General features: G+C 42.5%; 1 protein-coding gene across 4 annotated transcripts in view; it reads right to left on the minus strand.

Annotated features, from left to right (window-relative positions):
* KLF12 (KLF transcription factor 12) overlaps nt 1-17,530 on the minus strand; it is a 419,409-nt gene that overhangs the window by 232,057 nt on the left and 169,822 nt on the right. For all 4 annotated transcript variants that reach the window (XM_074988826.1, XM_074988807.1, XM_074988814.1 and 1 more), the window contains exon 3: nt 11,346-11,435. In XM_074988826.1, coding sequence (XP_074844927.1) covers nt 11,346-11,435 — 90 coding nt within the window. The remainder of the gene's footprint in view (nt 1-11,345; nt 11,436-17,530) is intronic.

Raw genomic sequence — 17,530 nt, forward strand, 5'->3', positions numbered from 1 at the left:
GTAGGTACATTAATATTTATAACACATTCATAACATCAAAGCTGTTATTATGCAATTAGTGCTGAAACAATCAGTCAGTTCAGATTGTTTTGGCATGAGTCATGTTCAAGAAAATCAAGTGAGGCTGTACCTGATGGGAGGATGCAACTCTCCAGCCTCATTCCTAATATTAAGCAAATTTGAGATCAAAACATGAAAAACACTCTTTCCATTAAAGAAACTGTCAATGCTTATGTTTTATATTCCAGTAGTTTTCTGTACAAATAAAATTATAAAAACACAAAATTCAAATTTGTTTTGAGTTTCTTTTCACAAAAATGTCTTTAAGCTTTAAGGAAGGACAGTCCTTTATCAAACAATATTGTCTTTTCTATTTTTGTACACAAGAATGACACTAACCATTCTTCTTTTGGCTGTTATATTGATGTTTTGCTTTGGGTTTATACTTAATTTTTAAGTTCTATACATAATTATAGCTTTGCTAACCATCCTCCTATCAGAAGAACATTAGTTGTTCAATCAGATGATTTTTCTCTCATTATTTCTTGTGCTTTGTAAAATAAGACATCTAAAAAAACCTAATTTTATAAAGTCAACCTTTGAGCATTACGTACACATCCTGACCAGCATGTGTGTGTTCTGCCAATATATTCCAAGCCCAAAACTGTTCCATGGCCAAATTAGTTTGGGAAACGCTGGTTTAGAAGATGCACATAATAAACAAAGAAGCACACTCAAGCTCTGAAGTGCATGCACATCACATACACATTTCAAGTTGTTACCAGATAAGGATTTAAAGATGTGACACACTAAAATAGAAAGAGGACAAATATCTGTATCAGACTAGATTTCAGAACCAAAACCAGGAGAAACGGATAAACCAGACCATATGGGCTGCAAATGGTATGTCCCAATTATCAAATGTAAATACATGCAGGCTACTAGTGGAAATCTACAACAGTAAACTGTGTATTCAAATTAAATGCTTTCCTAAACTCAGAGGGGTTCTTAGTTCTGGTTTAGTTCTGCAGCAAAACACATTCACGAACACAATTCAAAACATCAATCTACAGACTACTCCCCCAACCCACCCCAGTCATCTTTCCATCCACCAAAACAGGCCCCGATAGTTAGCCAGAAAAAATAATTAATTGTTTTTCACACTTATTTTCATCCATTTTTGTTGTGGTGGTAAATAACACTGGTAAAAATAAAATAAAAACTAAAACACAGGGGCCCTATACATTTCAAATACTAAAGCATTTTTTATAACAGTATGGCCACGTCTACACTAGCCATATTCCTATGAGCAGATGGGAATAAGGGGACTTCGAAGTAGCTGGGGTCCTTTCGAAAAAGAGCTTTGTCTGGATGAGCCATGCGGCAGTGAGCCGCGTCAATTTCGAAGTGCCACAGCTGTCCGCATGTTAATGAGGCACTGAATATGTATTTCAGTGCTTCATTAGTAAACTTCAAAATGGCCATTTGCCTGGCAATTTCAAAGTTTTTGGCTAGTGTAGACGTAGCCTATAATTTTAAGTGTTATATTGGGAATTATTAAATGATCCAACAATTACTGCTATACAAGCCTTTTAACAGTATTTCCATAAAATTAAAGACAAAATGATAATTTGTAAAGTTGTTAATACAAGTTATCTGTACCCATTGCTACTGCTCCCTGTCCCTTATTACCATACTGGGTTAATTGGACTTTGTTAGGAGCAGCATTCTTTCCTCTTTCACGACTTGACACTGATTAAGGATCAAACATTATATTAACATTCGCAGAAGTGCTTTCCAAAGGGGAACTCATATGTTATAACTCTTATGTTTAAAGAGGATGTTTTCTCATAATCATATACATCAATGAATTCAGACCAATTTTGTCCTTGGGAAAAGCACAGTAACATGGCATTATAATTAACTTCATAATACAGGTATTTTAAGTAAATGTCTGGAGATTCATATAACATATTTTGATTGTATGAACAAGGCTGATGTCCCAGCCCACTCCCCACTCAACAGAAAAAAAAAATTACACTAGAATTCTCTGCTCCACAGTGCACGTCTAAATTATAAGGCATCGCTTTTCAGTACATGAACACCAAACCAAAAAAAGATAACCTAAAAGAACACCACAAGGGAAACATATGGAGCCATTCAGCATATGCTAACAGTAGGGAGGTTCTCTGCTATTGTCAAGCCTTACTGAGATGAGACTGAAAAAGCATACGGCAAACATCAGCCAAATCAACTATCAAAAGGAATGCAACAAAACAAAGTCACCGGGGGAAGAGAAAAGTGATCTCAAATGGTGACTTTGAAGTGAAGAATACCCAGGCCTCCATAATCCAAAGAGCACTGGATAGCATGCTATCTTTTGAGGGAGAGGACATATTTGGTAGAATGACAGGAATTTCCCAGTCATTGCAATCTAGAACAAAGAGAAGAGTTCTATTTATACTCCACATGTAAAATCAAATGTGAATGTAATCCACACATCTAGGTGTGGTTCACTGTCCCATGTAGTGACACCTAGACCACTTACAGAGAGAAAGACAGTCTCCTCTGCAGGCTTAACTGACGCTCACTGACTTTCAGCTCAAATTGTGGCAGCTCCTGTACTAAGCTGCAGAGATCCCAAGTTCAAGTCCTCCTGTGGGCAGTTATATGGAGACAAACTGAAGTCAATGCAGTCTGTCTTAGTTCTGATGTTTACTATGTATAAAGAAAGCTGGAGACCAGACAGTGAAAGTGATGGGTGTAGAGATGAGGGGCTTGGTTTCATGTAAGAGTAAAACTCTTTTGTAATGTGAATTAGGTGACCACTAGATCAGTGGTCCCCAACCTTTTCAGGAACATGGCACACTTCAATGAGAAAAACAATTGTACGGCACAACCACTTTTTTCAGCTAATCGATTGTGCATAAATTTCACATTTACTTACACATACTATGGTTACAGTATTCTTAGAGAGGTTTGCAACACAGTAGTATATATGCAACACAGCATATAACAAGCTAACAAGGATCAAAGGCAATGCTTGAAGCCCAACATAAAATACACTGTCTAAGACAGCAAGCTCAGACACATTTTCAAAATCCCCTCAGTGCCATGCTAGGGATATTCGGTAAATGAGTAACCACTAAAAGCAGGCTCCCCTCCCTGCCAGTCTGCTGGAGCCAGGATGCAGCGTTTAAACTGCATCCCAGCTCCAGTAGGGTCCCGCCTGCCCTCCCTCCCCAGTCTCTGTCCCTTGCCACAGCAGGGAGTGGGGGCAGGCTCCCCACCAGCTTGTTTGGGCTGGGAAGCAGCATTTCAGCTGCCTCCCAGCATGAACAAGGGCCTGCAGGGCTGGCATTTCTCCTCACCATGGCTCTCTGAAAAGAGCCACTACAAGAAAAATTGCCAAAATTTCACAGCACACTTAGTTCTCACGGCATAGCAGTGTGCCTTGGCACACTGGTTGAAAACCACTGCACTAGAGGAAGGGGGAAACTAACAAGCTCATGTGTTCAAAATAGGCAAGATGTGTTATATATGGACTTGAATTGACTGTAGAAAATGATCTGCAAATGGGCTGGCGAGGGGATAGTCAAAGGTCTTTTAGTTCTATGAAATCTCAGCCAAGCAACAAGATGTACAGAAGATTGAATGTGAAAGCAAACATCTTTAAATAGTTCATGAAATATGCATCCTCACAGCATGAAATAAATTTTAAAAATCCAGTAAAGAAGAATACTAAAAGTAATTTACAAAAACAGTGAGAAGTCCTGTGGCACCTTATAGACTAACAGATTTATTGGAACATAAGCTTTCTTGGGCAAAGACCCACTTCATCAGATGCATCATAAAAATACATACAATAATATGTAAAAATAGTTTATGTAAGCACTCATCTCCATGGAGAGAATGAGAAAAACCAATAATGCTAATGTACACATACAGAGTATTCTTTCAGTACTTCCCAGAAGGATAGCAAGTAAAATATTCATTAAAGATACTATTTATAAACCACATCAGACAGGAAAAAAAGAGTTAAAGAACAGCAATAAACCAGAGAAAGATAAAAATCATCCCTTTCTCATAATAAACAAACAATATTAAAATAATTTTAGCAGTACTGCAAGACAATGGAGTTTCTATCTCACCACGGGACACCCTGGTGCTATAAATTATACTGTATTGCTTTATATTTGTTTTATTTCCGTTAAGCTCCATTGTATATAAGACAATTTGTACTTGTACACCACTATTCACCTCAAGAGTTCACAGTGCTTTACAGAAGTCTGTGAGTATAATATCACCAGTTTACAAAAGGGAAACAGAATTTGTTTAACACAACAAGTCAGTAGTAAACACAGAAAGAGAACTCTGGTGTTTTGATTCACTATTCAGTGTTCTAAATGCATTGCCATATTTACCTTCTCATAATACAGATCTTCTGTCTGATTTAGTGATTGCTCTGAAGCATGTAAATAGATTATTTCACTTAATTGTGACATCAGATCTGCTTCTCGCTGTTTCCCTTTTTTACTAGCTCTGCTTGCATCCCTGATTTTTGTTTAGATATTACTCAGCTTTTCCCCAAACCCTCCTCACTTATACACAATCTATTTTTATTTAACATCAATCTAATGCTCAAGAAATGGGCCAGAACTGCAGCCATGGGAAATGAAGCTTTCAGTTTATCCATAGATGACATATATCATGGGCAATAGTTGTGCATGCCTCAAGCTTCCTCATGCTGCCTCATATCAACAGAAAGACCTCCACCAAGTGTGAGAGATCAGTTCCGGGTGTGCTTTATTGTTAATCGTTGTAAGTACAAATTGGACCAGTTAATGCTCTTTTGGAGATATAGACAGTTCTTCTATAAGACATGTTTGAATCAATTTAATTTTCTTTCACCCTGCTGTAAACTGACCTAAAGTTGGGTTGTCAGCTGTAACACAACAAACATAAATCAGATGAGTACCAATTTTTTATTCCAATATGTAAAAAAAAATTGGCATAAAAATTGGGAATTGCATTATATCTACCTCATACTTACACACTGAAGGTGGTACTATAACAGTGGCTTAGTGAATATATTACATTCATTAATGTATTGTACAGCCTTCTGACAGTCAGATATCAAAGTTCAGAAACAAAGATGTTAGCACTGGTAAATCTTTTTCCATTTGAAGTATTCTGACAGTAAAGTACGTCTTCAAATTAAACAATTTTTGGGAAGTGTCTGCTTTCAACAGAATTTTTTTTTAATATTTCAAACATCAGGCAACTCAAAACCCAGGTGTTTTCAGCTGAAAACTGATTCAGAAATGCTACCACAGTGTTCTATGGGAGTTGTAGTTCATGCACCTCATGCCCCCACCCTCCTCGATGGTCTTGGCTTCCCAGTCACACACATCTCTCATTCATCAAGAGAGAAGACTGTAGTAGGTCATAAGATGTAGTGTAATCAGAGATCCAGTGTATTAGTGTTTTTATATTTCATATTCAAACCTTCATTCATTCACTCGGACCACGCTGATTAGCATAGGCGATCATGGCCCTCCACCTCTGTCTATTAAGAGTACTCTGGAGCATCTCCACAGTACTGCCATTTTGACCAGGCTGCGGGGTGAACGCTGGCAGGCCACCCACTGCACCCCCCATCCTCCACAACACTCCCTGCTCCCACGCCCACACCACAGAGCACCCAAGAGCACCCCCCCCCCACTTTTCTGGCAAATAAATGGACATGTGGTTTGAAACCAAACAGTGCATTCTCTTATTAATCATTATATATATTTATATAAAAAGGGGGGAACTATTTCCATGGGGGGGCAGGTAGCAGAACAGAACAGGGATCCAACACAAACTATATACAAATAATGGGGGATATGTACACAGGAGTGGGGGGGCCACGTCCTCGGCCCCGCACACCTAATGTCCAGCGCCCGGGGTTGGAGGGCGTGAACCTCGCCTCAGCCGGAGCCCTGGCCGAGGCTGGGTGGGGGCCGGGTGAACCGGCAAATACGGCCGGCCGGTGTCCGCAGGCCCCCCAGTCCCCCTCAGCGGCAGGCCCCAGGGTTGCGGACGGTGGAGGGACGGCGGTCGGAGCGGTGGGTGGAGCGGCAGGCAGAGCGGCATGGGGGGCCAGGTGTTCCGCTATGCGCTCGAAGGTCTGCACGAAGGCCCCCCAAGCCTCCTGGTGCTAGGCCAGCGCTTGCTCTTGGAGCTCCAGCCGCCGCTCCTCCACCCGCAGGCGCCGCTCCAACACCTCCAGCTGACGCCGGAGGGTCGCGAGCAGCTGGGGGTCCGTGGCCGTCCTCTGGTGGCTCTGCCATTGGCCCCGTCCTGGGGCTGGTCGGTGCTCCGCCGAGGGGCTGGCCTGCTGGGATGGCCCCGGTGGGCTCTCTGGAACCACGGACACCTCGCCGGCGCTCTCCGGTCCCTCCAAAGGTGCAGCTGCAGAACACGGGGGGAAGAAGAGTGGACACAGCCGTTAGTGGGGGCCCTGACCCGTGGCCCTTGTCCCCCCACCACTCTGCTGCTGGTTCCCCATCCCCATCCCCCAGAGATGCTGCTGCTGATGATGGGTGTCCCCCCACCCCCCTGGGGACCCTAGGTTCCGCTCCCCCCATCCCCAGGGATGGGGCATGGTGCTGTCCTGCTGGGGGGTAGGGGCTGATGCACTCTTCTGAGGGACATGCCACTGCTGTCCTTGGGGCCATGGTCATCTGGGCATGTGGAGGGCCCTGGTCATGTCTCTTGTCCCCACCCCTTAACCTCGGGGTGTGCACCGGGGGGGCACATACCTGACAGTCCGCTCCCACGGTTGGGGGACACCCATTGGGCGGACGCGCTGCTGGAGCTCTGGGATGGGAGGGCGATCCGGAACCCCTCGTCGCTGGAGGAGTCCCCCTCCTCCTCCTCCGGCATCCCAGGGGTGGGCTCCTGGGGGGCCCCTGGGGTGCAGGGCTTGCCTCCGGGGCAGACTCTGTCTCCGGGGCTTGCTGGGGCTCGTCGGCCGAGGTGTCAAGAGTGGCCGGCGGGGAGGTGGTGTACCGGGGGCCCAGGATGGCCCTGAGCTCCCTGTAAAAGTGGCAAGTGGCGGGGACGGCTCCAGATTGGCTGGCCGCATCCTGGGCCCGGGCGTAACCCTGCCTCAGCTCCTTAACCTCACTCCTGACGTGTTCAGGAGTGCGGGCAGGGTGACCCCGGGCAGCCAGGCCCTCGGCCAGCCGAGCAAACGCATCTGCATTCTGCCTCTTGCTCCCCATTACCTGGAGCACCTCCTCCTCGCCCCAGAGCCCCAGCAGGTCCCGGATCTCGGCCTCCGTCCAGGAGGTGCCCCGCTGCCTCTTCCCGGGCTGGCTGCCAGCCTGGGAGCCCTGGCTCCCCTTGGTAGGGGGTGCGCTGGGGGCATTGGGGAGCTGGCTGGCTGCCATCGCTGCGGGGGGGGTGGGTTAGGGCTGCTGCGGGCGTGCAGGCTGGCCGCTTGGCAGTGCTGCCACCTGCACGTGCTCTCAGCTTCCTGCACAGGAACGCAGGGGGCAGGGAGCTTTAAGGGGCTGCTGCACGTGGCGACCATGGAGCTCAGGGGCTGGAGAGAGCATCTCTCAACCCCTCAGCTGATGGCCGCCATGGTGGACCCCGCTATTTCGATGTTGTGGGACGCGGATCGTCTACACGTGCCCTGCTTCGACGTTCAACGTCAAAGTAGGGCGCTGTTCCCATCTCCTGATGGGGATAGCAACTTCAACGTCTCGCCACCTTACGTCGATTTCAACTTCGAAATAGCGCTCGCCACGTGTAGACGTGGCGGGCGCTATTTCGAAGTTGGCGCGGCTACTTCGAAGCAGCCAGCTCGTGTAGACGTGGCTGCTGAAATGTATGTAACTTCAGTGCAAGGGGTTTTTTGGTTTGTTTGTTTGTTTGTTTTTTTCCCAAAAATGGTTCTTGGTAATAACAGGAACATTTTTCCTGCTGAAATGCATCATCATCTCATGTAAAGAAGCTGAGTGGCTTCTTGTGTGACTGCCTCTGAAGCTAGGTAATGCCAGACAAAGATTTTCCTGAAGATCAAAAGATCTCAAAGGAGTAGGACACCAGAGAATATTAAATGATAAGCAAATTCAGATTTCTGAGGTAATTCTACCAATTTATGAGAAATGCTAACTCTTGTTCCACAGTAGGAGATGTAATAATGAAGTTCTGTTAAAGGGCAATGCAGTAGCTTTTATGTAAGGCCTTTTCTTCACTTATGATAAATTCATTAAAGCGGTACTGTGTCTTCTTGAGACCACATAAAACAGTCTGCACTAAATTTCCCATGCAAACTTTAGAATGGCATTTCACTGGAAAAATAAGCATCTACCCTTGCTAATGCTGAGGCTTTCCAAAAATTAGACATTTATACTAAATCTGCAAAGCTTTTTGTGTGCAACTGCTTAACATTTTTCAAAGCAAATAGAAAATCCATTACTGTTCAACTCTTCTGTTCCATATTTGCCAAGTGATCTCCACCTTCCAGGTCTTTTCTTCATTGCCATGTTATCTTGAGACACAATTGAAATGTTACTCTTAGACTACCTCCTCATCTGCACACTTAATTTAAATGGTGTTTTAAGCTCAAGTTAGCTGGGGTAGGCTGATCTAAAGTGCTTGTAATGCAGTGGAGATGTGCAACTCTGTGCAGCTCATACAATCACTTAGAGCAGCATGAGCACTGTTTTGCAGTGTGACCAATCTCACGCGGTAACTCAAGAGGAATAATTTGTATGTAAAAAACTTGAGCTAATACTAGCTAAGACAAGCCATCCCAAAATCTTAGTTCCAATAGTAGAACTGAAGCCAAGATAGGCATGACAACTAAAACTGTACTCATCTTGATTGATTCAAATATGCTCCATTTCCCAATTCCCAACTCTCAGAAGGCACAGTCATGTATACATCATCAGAATAACAGTATTTTCAATACTGATTTTGGCAGTCTTACATATTCAGGTTATCTGTATTATCACTGCAGCTGGTATAGTGGGAGACAATTTTTCATATTTATATTGTGTGTGTCTATGGCATGTCCATGGCATGCAATATCTTCTACAGACAGGATTATAGACTGTTGTTATAACCAGTAGTCAGACTCCATTATTCGAGCCATGCAGTAATTCACGAATTGCTGTTTAAAAGATATTTTCTGGCTAAGTCTAGAACCTAAAATTCATAACTTAACCTTCAAAACCCAAAGCAGCAAAGCAGGTTGAAAAACTCTAGTTAACTGTGTGGCAGCTTATATTTAAAGTTCACCTTTCCCCTCCAGCTTCTGTCTTCTTCAAATTCTCCATTCTTCATCTTCTATTCAGCCATCGTTCATTCTTGTACCATCTCTCTTCCCACCTGTTCTTAATTTTACTTAGTTATAGCAATACTCTTCCTTGTATTATTTCTTCTCACCAAAGTGCAGAACTTATTTCTATTGATACTGCTTTCAGCAGTCTAGTCTCACCTAGCTTAAAACAAACTAAGTAAACGAGTTTCCTGTATTCATTTAGGTGACTTAAATGGTAAATTTTGTGGGGTAAGAACCATGTTTTTCTCTCTATTTCTACAGCATCTAACACAATAGAGCTCTGAGCTATACTGGGGGGCTCTGGACACTACTGCAACCGTAATTAACTAATTAATTAATTAAAGCTATTGCACAGCATAACAAATTCCATTCAGCACGTTTTTTTCCTAATATTCAGCCTAAATCATCACTTTTGTGGCCTATTTGCTGATTGCCCCTAAAGACTCATAAAGGTGCTTTATTCTTCTGACTAGATATTACTTTCTTGTCTCAAATAGCAATGAAGTGTATAAACTTCCAAACTTTTGTAGTCTTTGTCCAAAGCCTCAAACAGTAGAGAAAGAGCAATGACATTTTCTTAACATACAAAAGCCCATAAACTTTATTTAGACAAGAACCAAGGACATTAGGAAATTGAAAAAATTGTTAATTTCTTTCCAGTTTCTAAGATCCCAAGTAGGCCTCCTGGTATCAATTCACACTTTACTGAAATATGGAAGCTTTTTAATTATGTGGTACTTAGCATGACTCCTCAATGCTATTGAATGCCCAGAGAGGGACTGCTGTAAGACAAATATCCTGTTACCATTATTAGCATGTCCATAGTCATTCCCATAATTATGATTTCCAGGCTTAACTCTTGTAACACATACCCAAGAATGAACCAACAAATCACAAAAAGGCTACAACTAGGAAAAATGCAGTAGCCACTCTGCTTAGAAATATCAGCTGCCATGACTGCAATACCCTCGCATTCAGGACTTTCTTTCCACTGAAGAACAAAGTCCAGTTCAATGTCTCTGTCCCAATACAAGTCTTCCTTGAGGTCAGATTTAACTACCTGAAAGATTGCCTCATCCTCCATGATCATAGGCTGCTGCTACTCTACCATTGCCATGGCACCTCCACTGGGACAATGAGGCAATCTGAAGCAGGCTAATGAGGTGCTAAAGTGCATATTCAGCACCTCATTAGCAACATGGTGGCCGCGCAAACAGATTTCAGCTTGCAGATTGACAGCGAAGATGGGGTCAGCTTCGAAGTAAGTGCCCCACTTCAACATTCCCTTTCTCCCACAAAACTAGATCAGAGTCAGGGAATGTCGAAGTGGGGCGCTGACTTCGAAGCTCACCCCATCTTCACTATCAGTCTGCAAGTTGAAGTCTGTTTGCACGGCCACCATGATGCTAATGAGGTGCTGAATATGCACGTTAGCACCTCATTACCCTGCTACATATTGCCTCATTACCATGGCACCTCCAAGGGGAGAATGGTAGTGTAGCAGCAGCCATAATCTCTCAAAGCAGCTGTGTCCTGCCTGAACAGTGAAGCAGTTTTCTATGAAATCATGGCGTCTGCCAAGTGGACAGAGGAAGGAAGGATGGGACAGCTGCTGCTTGGCATGTTCCCCAAAATATACTATCATATACAACAAAATGTTAATAACAACAGAGAGTAGAATGCAGTCTGTTGTACTCACCACACACTTTTTATTTATTATTTTTGACAGCACTTTGAAAACTCTTGCCAAGCTAACACCAAGTAAGGGATCCACATAGCTCCTGAAACTTTTAATATATCTTCATAAGAGTACAACTTGCTCTCGACTCTCAAAAGATGAGATTGGCAGTTGACAAAGGTGTTTCCCAGAGAACTAGCCTCAGGAAGACAATTGCAAGAAGAGAGCACCATGGTGGGGAGAAGCTGTCCATTGGAAAGTCTGGAAATGATTATTAAGACACTGAAAAGGAAAGGGGGGATTTGTCTGGAAATGCCTACTTACCCCTTGTTCAGATTCCAACAGTTCTGTTTTCACTCTGACTGCTGGCATCCCATCAAGCATTAACATTCTGTTCTCAAAGGCGCTGATGTCCTAAGGAAGAAAAATAAATAAAGAGAAGCAAGGGTCAACTTAACAAGAAAAAATATTTGGTTCAGTTCACATACAATGCTGCAGATGTAGAACCAGTGCACTGGTTTCTATAATTACATTAAAATGAGTAGGTTGGAATGTCAATTTGCTAAATCCCTAACATGGACATTCACAAAAGTTTGGGAATTAATGTTGTGGGGTACATAGTTATCATCAATTTGTTAATTATATTAAAATACTGTCAATGATCCTATCAATGTGTATGGAAACTACTTTTCAGTGTCATATCGGGTAACAATTTTCTGAATTATTTCTTCATTTGAAGGAGAAAGATATGTGTTCATCATCTTACGCACTGCTAGCAAATCTCCTTTCCAATCCATCCACAATGCCACCCTCCATCACCCACTCATTACATTCTACCACACCATCCCACATGCTTGAGAGGCACTCCACCTAAACATACATTATCCAGCTTCAAAACACTCAGAATTCTCGTTTGTTTTTATGTCTACAAAAGCGATAATGGTAGGGCACTGGTGTGCCGAGACTACTGGCAGTCATGCTGACCAATATCATTTCATTGTTTCTTCATACATCCCACTTGGCTGTATCCATCTGTTGTATTTTGTCTTCTGTTTAGACTGCAAGAACACTGTTTTGTTCTGTGTTTACACAGGACCAAGCATAATGGAGTCTTGGACATTAAGTAGATCCTATAGGCACAAATATGAATAATCAATACTAAAATATTAGTGTATATATACACAAATATATTAATACATACACACTTCCTCTTTGCTACTATTGAATACTTTGGGGGGTTAGAATTCTCAGTCTTGCAAACACACATGAAGAACAATTTCTGAATAGCTGTTTCAGAATAGCTTCATGGGTACACAAGACCTAGATTTGATGTGGGCGAGGGGGGAAGTAAGGTGCACAAATAAATCAGTATGTGTTCCCAAATGCCTTGTTTTCATGCTAAGCAATTTGTCATATAACTAAAGAAAAGAATGATGTCCTTTGGAGGGACAGGACAGTAATATTAAGTGAAAGCCCATCTGTTGTAACAGGGACAAAGCCTCACAAGTAATATTCACTATTTCTCTAGCATATTTCATAGGGTATCTTAACTACTTTCACAAATAGTCCTATACTGTGCCTACAAAGCATAGTCCCACAGCAGCAGTTAAGAAGCTGCACTAGTGATACAGCAGGCTGATGAAGGTAAAACTTTGGTGATCTTTAACACAAAAAGAAGCTTACAAGAAATGAAAACTTGGAAAGATGACTAGAGAAGAGTATAAAATGTATTGCTCATACATGCAGGGATGCAATCAGACAGCCAAAGCACAAACGGAGTTGCAGCTAGCAAGGGACGTGAAAGGTTAACAGGAAAGGTTTCTACAGGCACATTAGCAATAAGGTAGTGGTCAGGAACATGTGAGTCTATTACTGAATGGGGTGTAGGGGAGTAACCTAGTGACAGATGATGTGCAAAAAGCTTAAATACTCAGTGCTTTTTTGCCTCTCTCTTCACAGACAAGGTCAGCCCCCAGATTGCTGCATCAGGCAGCACAGTATTTGGAAGAGGTGGGCAGCCTGGAGTGGAGAAAGAAGAGATTAAGACCTATTTAGAAAAGCTGGACATGCACAAATTCATGAGCTGATATAATACATCTGAGGTGGCTGAGGGAGTTGGCTGATGTGATTGCAGAGCCATTCATCTTTGAAAAACTTAGGGCAATCAGAGGAGATCCCGGATGATTGGAAAAAGGCAAATGGCATTTTTAAAAAAGGGAAGAAGGAGAATTTGAGGAACTACAGACCTGACAGTCTCACTTCAGTGCCTGAAAAATCCATGGAAGGGATTCTCAAGGAATCATTTTGACGCAGTTGGAAGAGAGAAAAGTGATCAGGAATAGTCAACATGGATTCACTAAAGGTAAATCATGCCTGACAAACCTGATTGACTTCTATGACGCCATAACTGGCTCTGAGGTTATGGGGAAGGCAGTGGATATGATATATCAGGACTTCAGCAAAGCTTTTGATATGGTCTAACAGTATTCGTGCCGGCAAGTTAAAGATGTATACATTGGGTAATTGGACTGTAAGGTGGACAGAAGATCATCAGGGTCAACAGGCTGTGATTGTTCAATTGTCTGACTGGCAATCGGTATCAAGCGGAGTCCTTGTTCAACATCCTCATTAATGACCGGGACAAGGGGATCGATTGCACCCTCAGCAAGTTCGTGGATGACACTAAGCCCAAGGAAGAGGCAGATGTGCTGGAGGGCAGGGACAGGGCCCACAGTGACGCACACAAATTGGAGGATTGGGCAAAGAAAAATCTGGAACACTGCTACAAGTTGGGGACTGATTGGCTAAGCAGTAGTTCTGCAGAAAAGGACCTGGACATTACAGTAGATGAGAAGCTGGATATGAGTCAACAATGTGCTCTCATAACCAAGAAGGCTGATGGCATATTGGGTTGCATTAGTAGTATTGTCCGCAAACTTAGGGAAATAGTTATTCTCCTTTATTCAACGCTGTTGAGGCCACATCTGGAATACTGGGTCCAGTTTTGGGGCCTCCATTACAAAGAGGATGTGGATGCACTCGAGAGAGCCCAGTAGGGAGCAACAAAAATGATTAAGGGGCTGGAGCACATGACTTATGAGGAGAGCATGAGGTATTTAGGCTTATTTAGGCTATAGAAGAGAAGAGTGATGGGAATCTGATAGAGCCTTCAAATACCTGAAGGGGAATTACAAAGAGGACAGACGGGATGTTTTCAACAGTGACAGAAGACAGGATGAGAAACAATGGTCTCAATTTGCAGTGGGAGAGATTGAGATTGGATAGTAAGAAAAACTATTTCTCCAGAAGAATGGTGAAGCACTAGAAAACGCTTCATCCCTAGAGGTTTTTAAGTCCTGGCTTGACAAAGCCCTGACTGGAATGATTTAGTTGGGATTGGCACTGCTTGAGCAAGTTGGTTGACTTGATGACCTCCTGAGGTCTTTTCCAACCCTATGATTCTATGAATTCCTCCATTTTCTTCTGTATCACAAATGTTTATGTGCAACCCATCCTAGCTACAACACTGTAATACTGCTACAACTGTTTTACGAAGTGGACAATGAAGGCACACATAGGTTAAAAGTGATTTCTTCCAGGTCACACAACTTATCAGAGGAAGATTCTGGGACAGACTCCTTCCCTATGTCTACACGTGCCCCTTCCTTTCGAAAGGGGCATGTTAATGAGTGGGTTTGAAAGCTGCTAATGAGGCACTGCAATGAATATGCAGCGCCTCATTAGCATAATGGCGGCAATTTGAAAGTGTGGCTTTTTGAATTGCGTGCCACCCGTGGAGACCAGATCACCAGATAGAAAGAAGGGCTTTCGAAATCTGCGGGGGGTCCTTTCAGAAGGTCCTGTCTCCACGGGCGACGTACGATTTGAAAAGCCTCACTTTTGAATCACCATGGCCACCATTATGCTAATGAGGTGCTGCATATTCATTGCAGTGCCTCATTAGCATCTTTCGAACCTGCTCATTAACATGCTCCTTTTGAAAAGAAGGGACACATGTAGACCCAGCCCTTGAGTCATAAATCCAAGCCTCTACTGTAACCGTTAGTTTTCATTCCTCAATAATGTAATCTAACAGGAAGTCTTCCTCACACACACTCTGCTGGCAACACATCAGTGTAATACTCCCCAGTGGATTTACTTATTTTGAAAGCATGTGTTCACTACCACATTTACTCATATAATTTATTTTTATTTTACAAATTGAAGTTTGTGAAAGTTGGTGCCAACCCAAATATGGTGTCCCTAAGTGGTAAGAAAGAGGTACAGGGCAGCACAGGAGGAACAATTCCAGAAATGCACGGCTAATTTAAAATCACATGATTACCTTTGTCAAGTTTTTGGAGAAATGCACCTGACTTGGAAATTGATCTTAAAGAGACACTACTAACAGGAAATTTGGCTAGTTAAAACCAATAAAAAACAGTAAAATATGTTTCAAAGTACTTTAAGTGCTATGTTTACCCAAAAATCTCAGTTTTCATGATACTACTTGTAGCTGGGTCTTAGAAACATTGCTATATCTCTTATTCCTGAATAAGTACTTCACAATAAAAGGAGAAAACTCAGACTATGGGCTCCATGCACTGCACCATGATGATGAGACGTTCTATGCTGATAGCACAGAGCTCTCCCAGTGGCATTTTTAAAAAACAAACATCCCTGCAAGAGGCAGAAGATGTGTCATTAGAAGAAATTCTCAAATCATTGCTCAGAAGGCTGGCTTATTCATACCTCTTAGTGACACAAGTTATACCAACATAAGTAGTAATGTGCACAAGCCCAAAAACTGGGCAACTAACACCTCAGTTCTCAAGGTGCTCCTCAGTAGCAAACCAATGAGCCCATTTTAGGTCCCACTGTTTTAAGTGGGACTCTGTGTGCAGCAGCTTGAAGAAAGCTTGTGGGGGACATGAAGCTGACTATACATAAAATGCTTTCATATGCACCAAAATCAACAAGAGGAACAAAACTCCCTCTAATCTTTTCAATAATAATGTTAGCTACTACAATAAATTACACTGTTTCAGGCAAATTAAATGACATGTAAAAAGCAAGCTGAGTTGTTCAGCTCTTCCCTGCTAAGATTTCTCTCTACAGCATGGCAAGCTTAAAAATGCGAGATACAACAAAAACCAAGGAAGTTAAAAATATAGGGCTTTAATGTAATTTCTTTAATCAGCTTTGGATACCTTGATTTTTATCATGGGTTGGAGGGGAAGGACTTATGCCCCTGACAAAATAACTCAGAGAAATTGTTCCAGACTTAAAAATTCCTCTTCCCAGCAAGGGTGCTGAATTGTTTACTTATGAGGAAGGGCTCTCATGTCCTAGGGCGTCAATTAACTTGGGTGGTTTGGATGTGGTTGAGGGTGGAGCAGCAAAGACAGCCAGCTTGGCATTCCAGATCTTGCTAAAGTTTTATTCCACTAGCTAGGATCCCTTCCCTTTCATGATGTATAAGGGGCACAATTCCGAGTTTTTGATTGAGATCAGGTATATATCTCAATAAAGCATCCCTTAGAGCCTGTTTAGTTTGTCAATAAAGAACTCTGAGATAATACTGATTCACATGTCTAAGGGGGTCTTACGCCAGGGGAAAGGGGTAGAGACTTTCTTATGCAGGAGGCACAAGTAGAAGGGGGTGAAAAACAGAGACAAAAAGTGATTCAGAAAAGGCAGGTTTAATGAACTGTTAGAATCTGATTAGAAGGTAATGTCCCTTTCAGTGCTTTGTATCAATTTACAGCTGATGTACTTTACCCATTTTTCCCACTGGCTGCAATAAACTCATTAGTGTTAAAAATACAAGCTAACCAGAATCTTTGAAGTTTAAACCTGATAAATCATGGAAACCTGACTAGTGCATGCATCATTTAGCACATTTACATTTAACTAAATTTTCAGGGTTCCTGCCTCTGTTTGTTGCCAAAAATCGTATCTCTTAAGAGTAAGTTGTGCCTTTAGAGCTGTGGTCTGAAGAATGAGCACAGTGAACGGTTCTGGCTTTTGTATCATGTATAATTTGAACTGGGAATAATCACAGAAACAGATCTCTTCCAAATCATTTAATCCTTTTGGACTTAATAATTTACTGGTTAACATAAGACATGGCCTGCTACTTCCCAAGCAGATCTAGTCTGTATGTCATCAGTAAAAATGAAACATTTAGGTCAACATTCACAAACATAGCTGATTTTTGAAACCTATGCCTTCTTACTCTAACAAGCATTAACTATGCAGTATGCTCAAAACTATTCAGGAAATAGAATGTAATTGCCAAGGCTTGAATACAGCATATAATCATCTAAGGAGAATGGCCTTGATTCATCCCTATAGAGGTAAGATAGACAAATCATATTCCCTTGCATTTCTCCACAGACAACCATGCCAGATGGAGGGTTCACGCCTGAGTGAGGCCAGGCTTCTGTACTGTTGCCGCATGAGAGGAATCACTTTAATTTATGATGGTCAGGTTCCATCAGACCCCA

The sequence above is a fragment of the Carettochelys insculpta genome, chromosome 1, assembly GCF_033958435.1.
Source record: "Carettochelys insculpta isolate YL-2023 chromosome 1, ASM3395843v1, whole genome shotgun sequence".
NCBI classification, from domain to species: Eukaryota; Metazoa; Chordata; order Testudines; family Carettochelyidae; genus Carettochelys; species Carettochelys insculpta.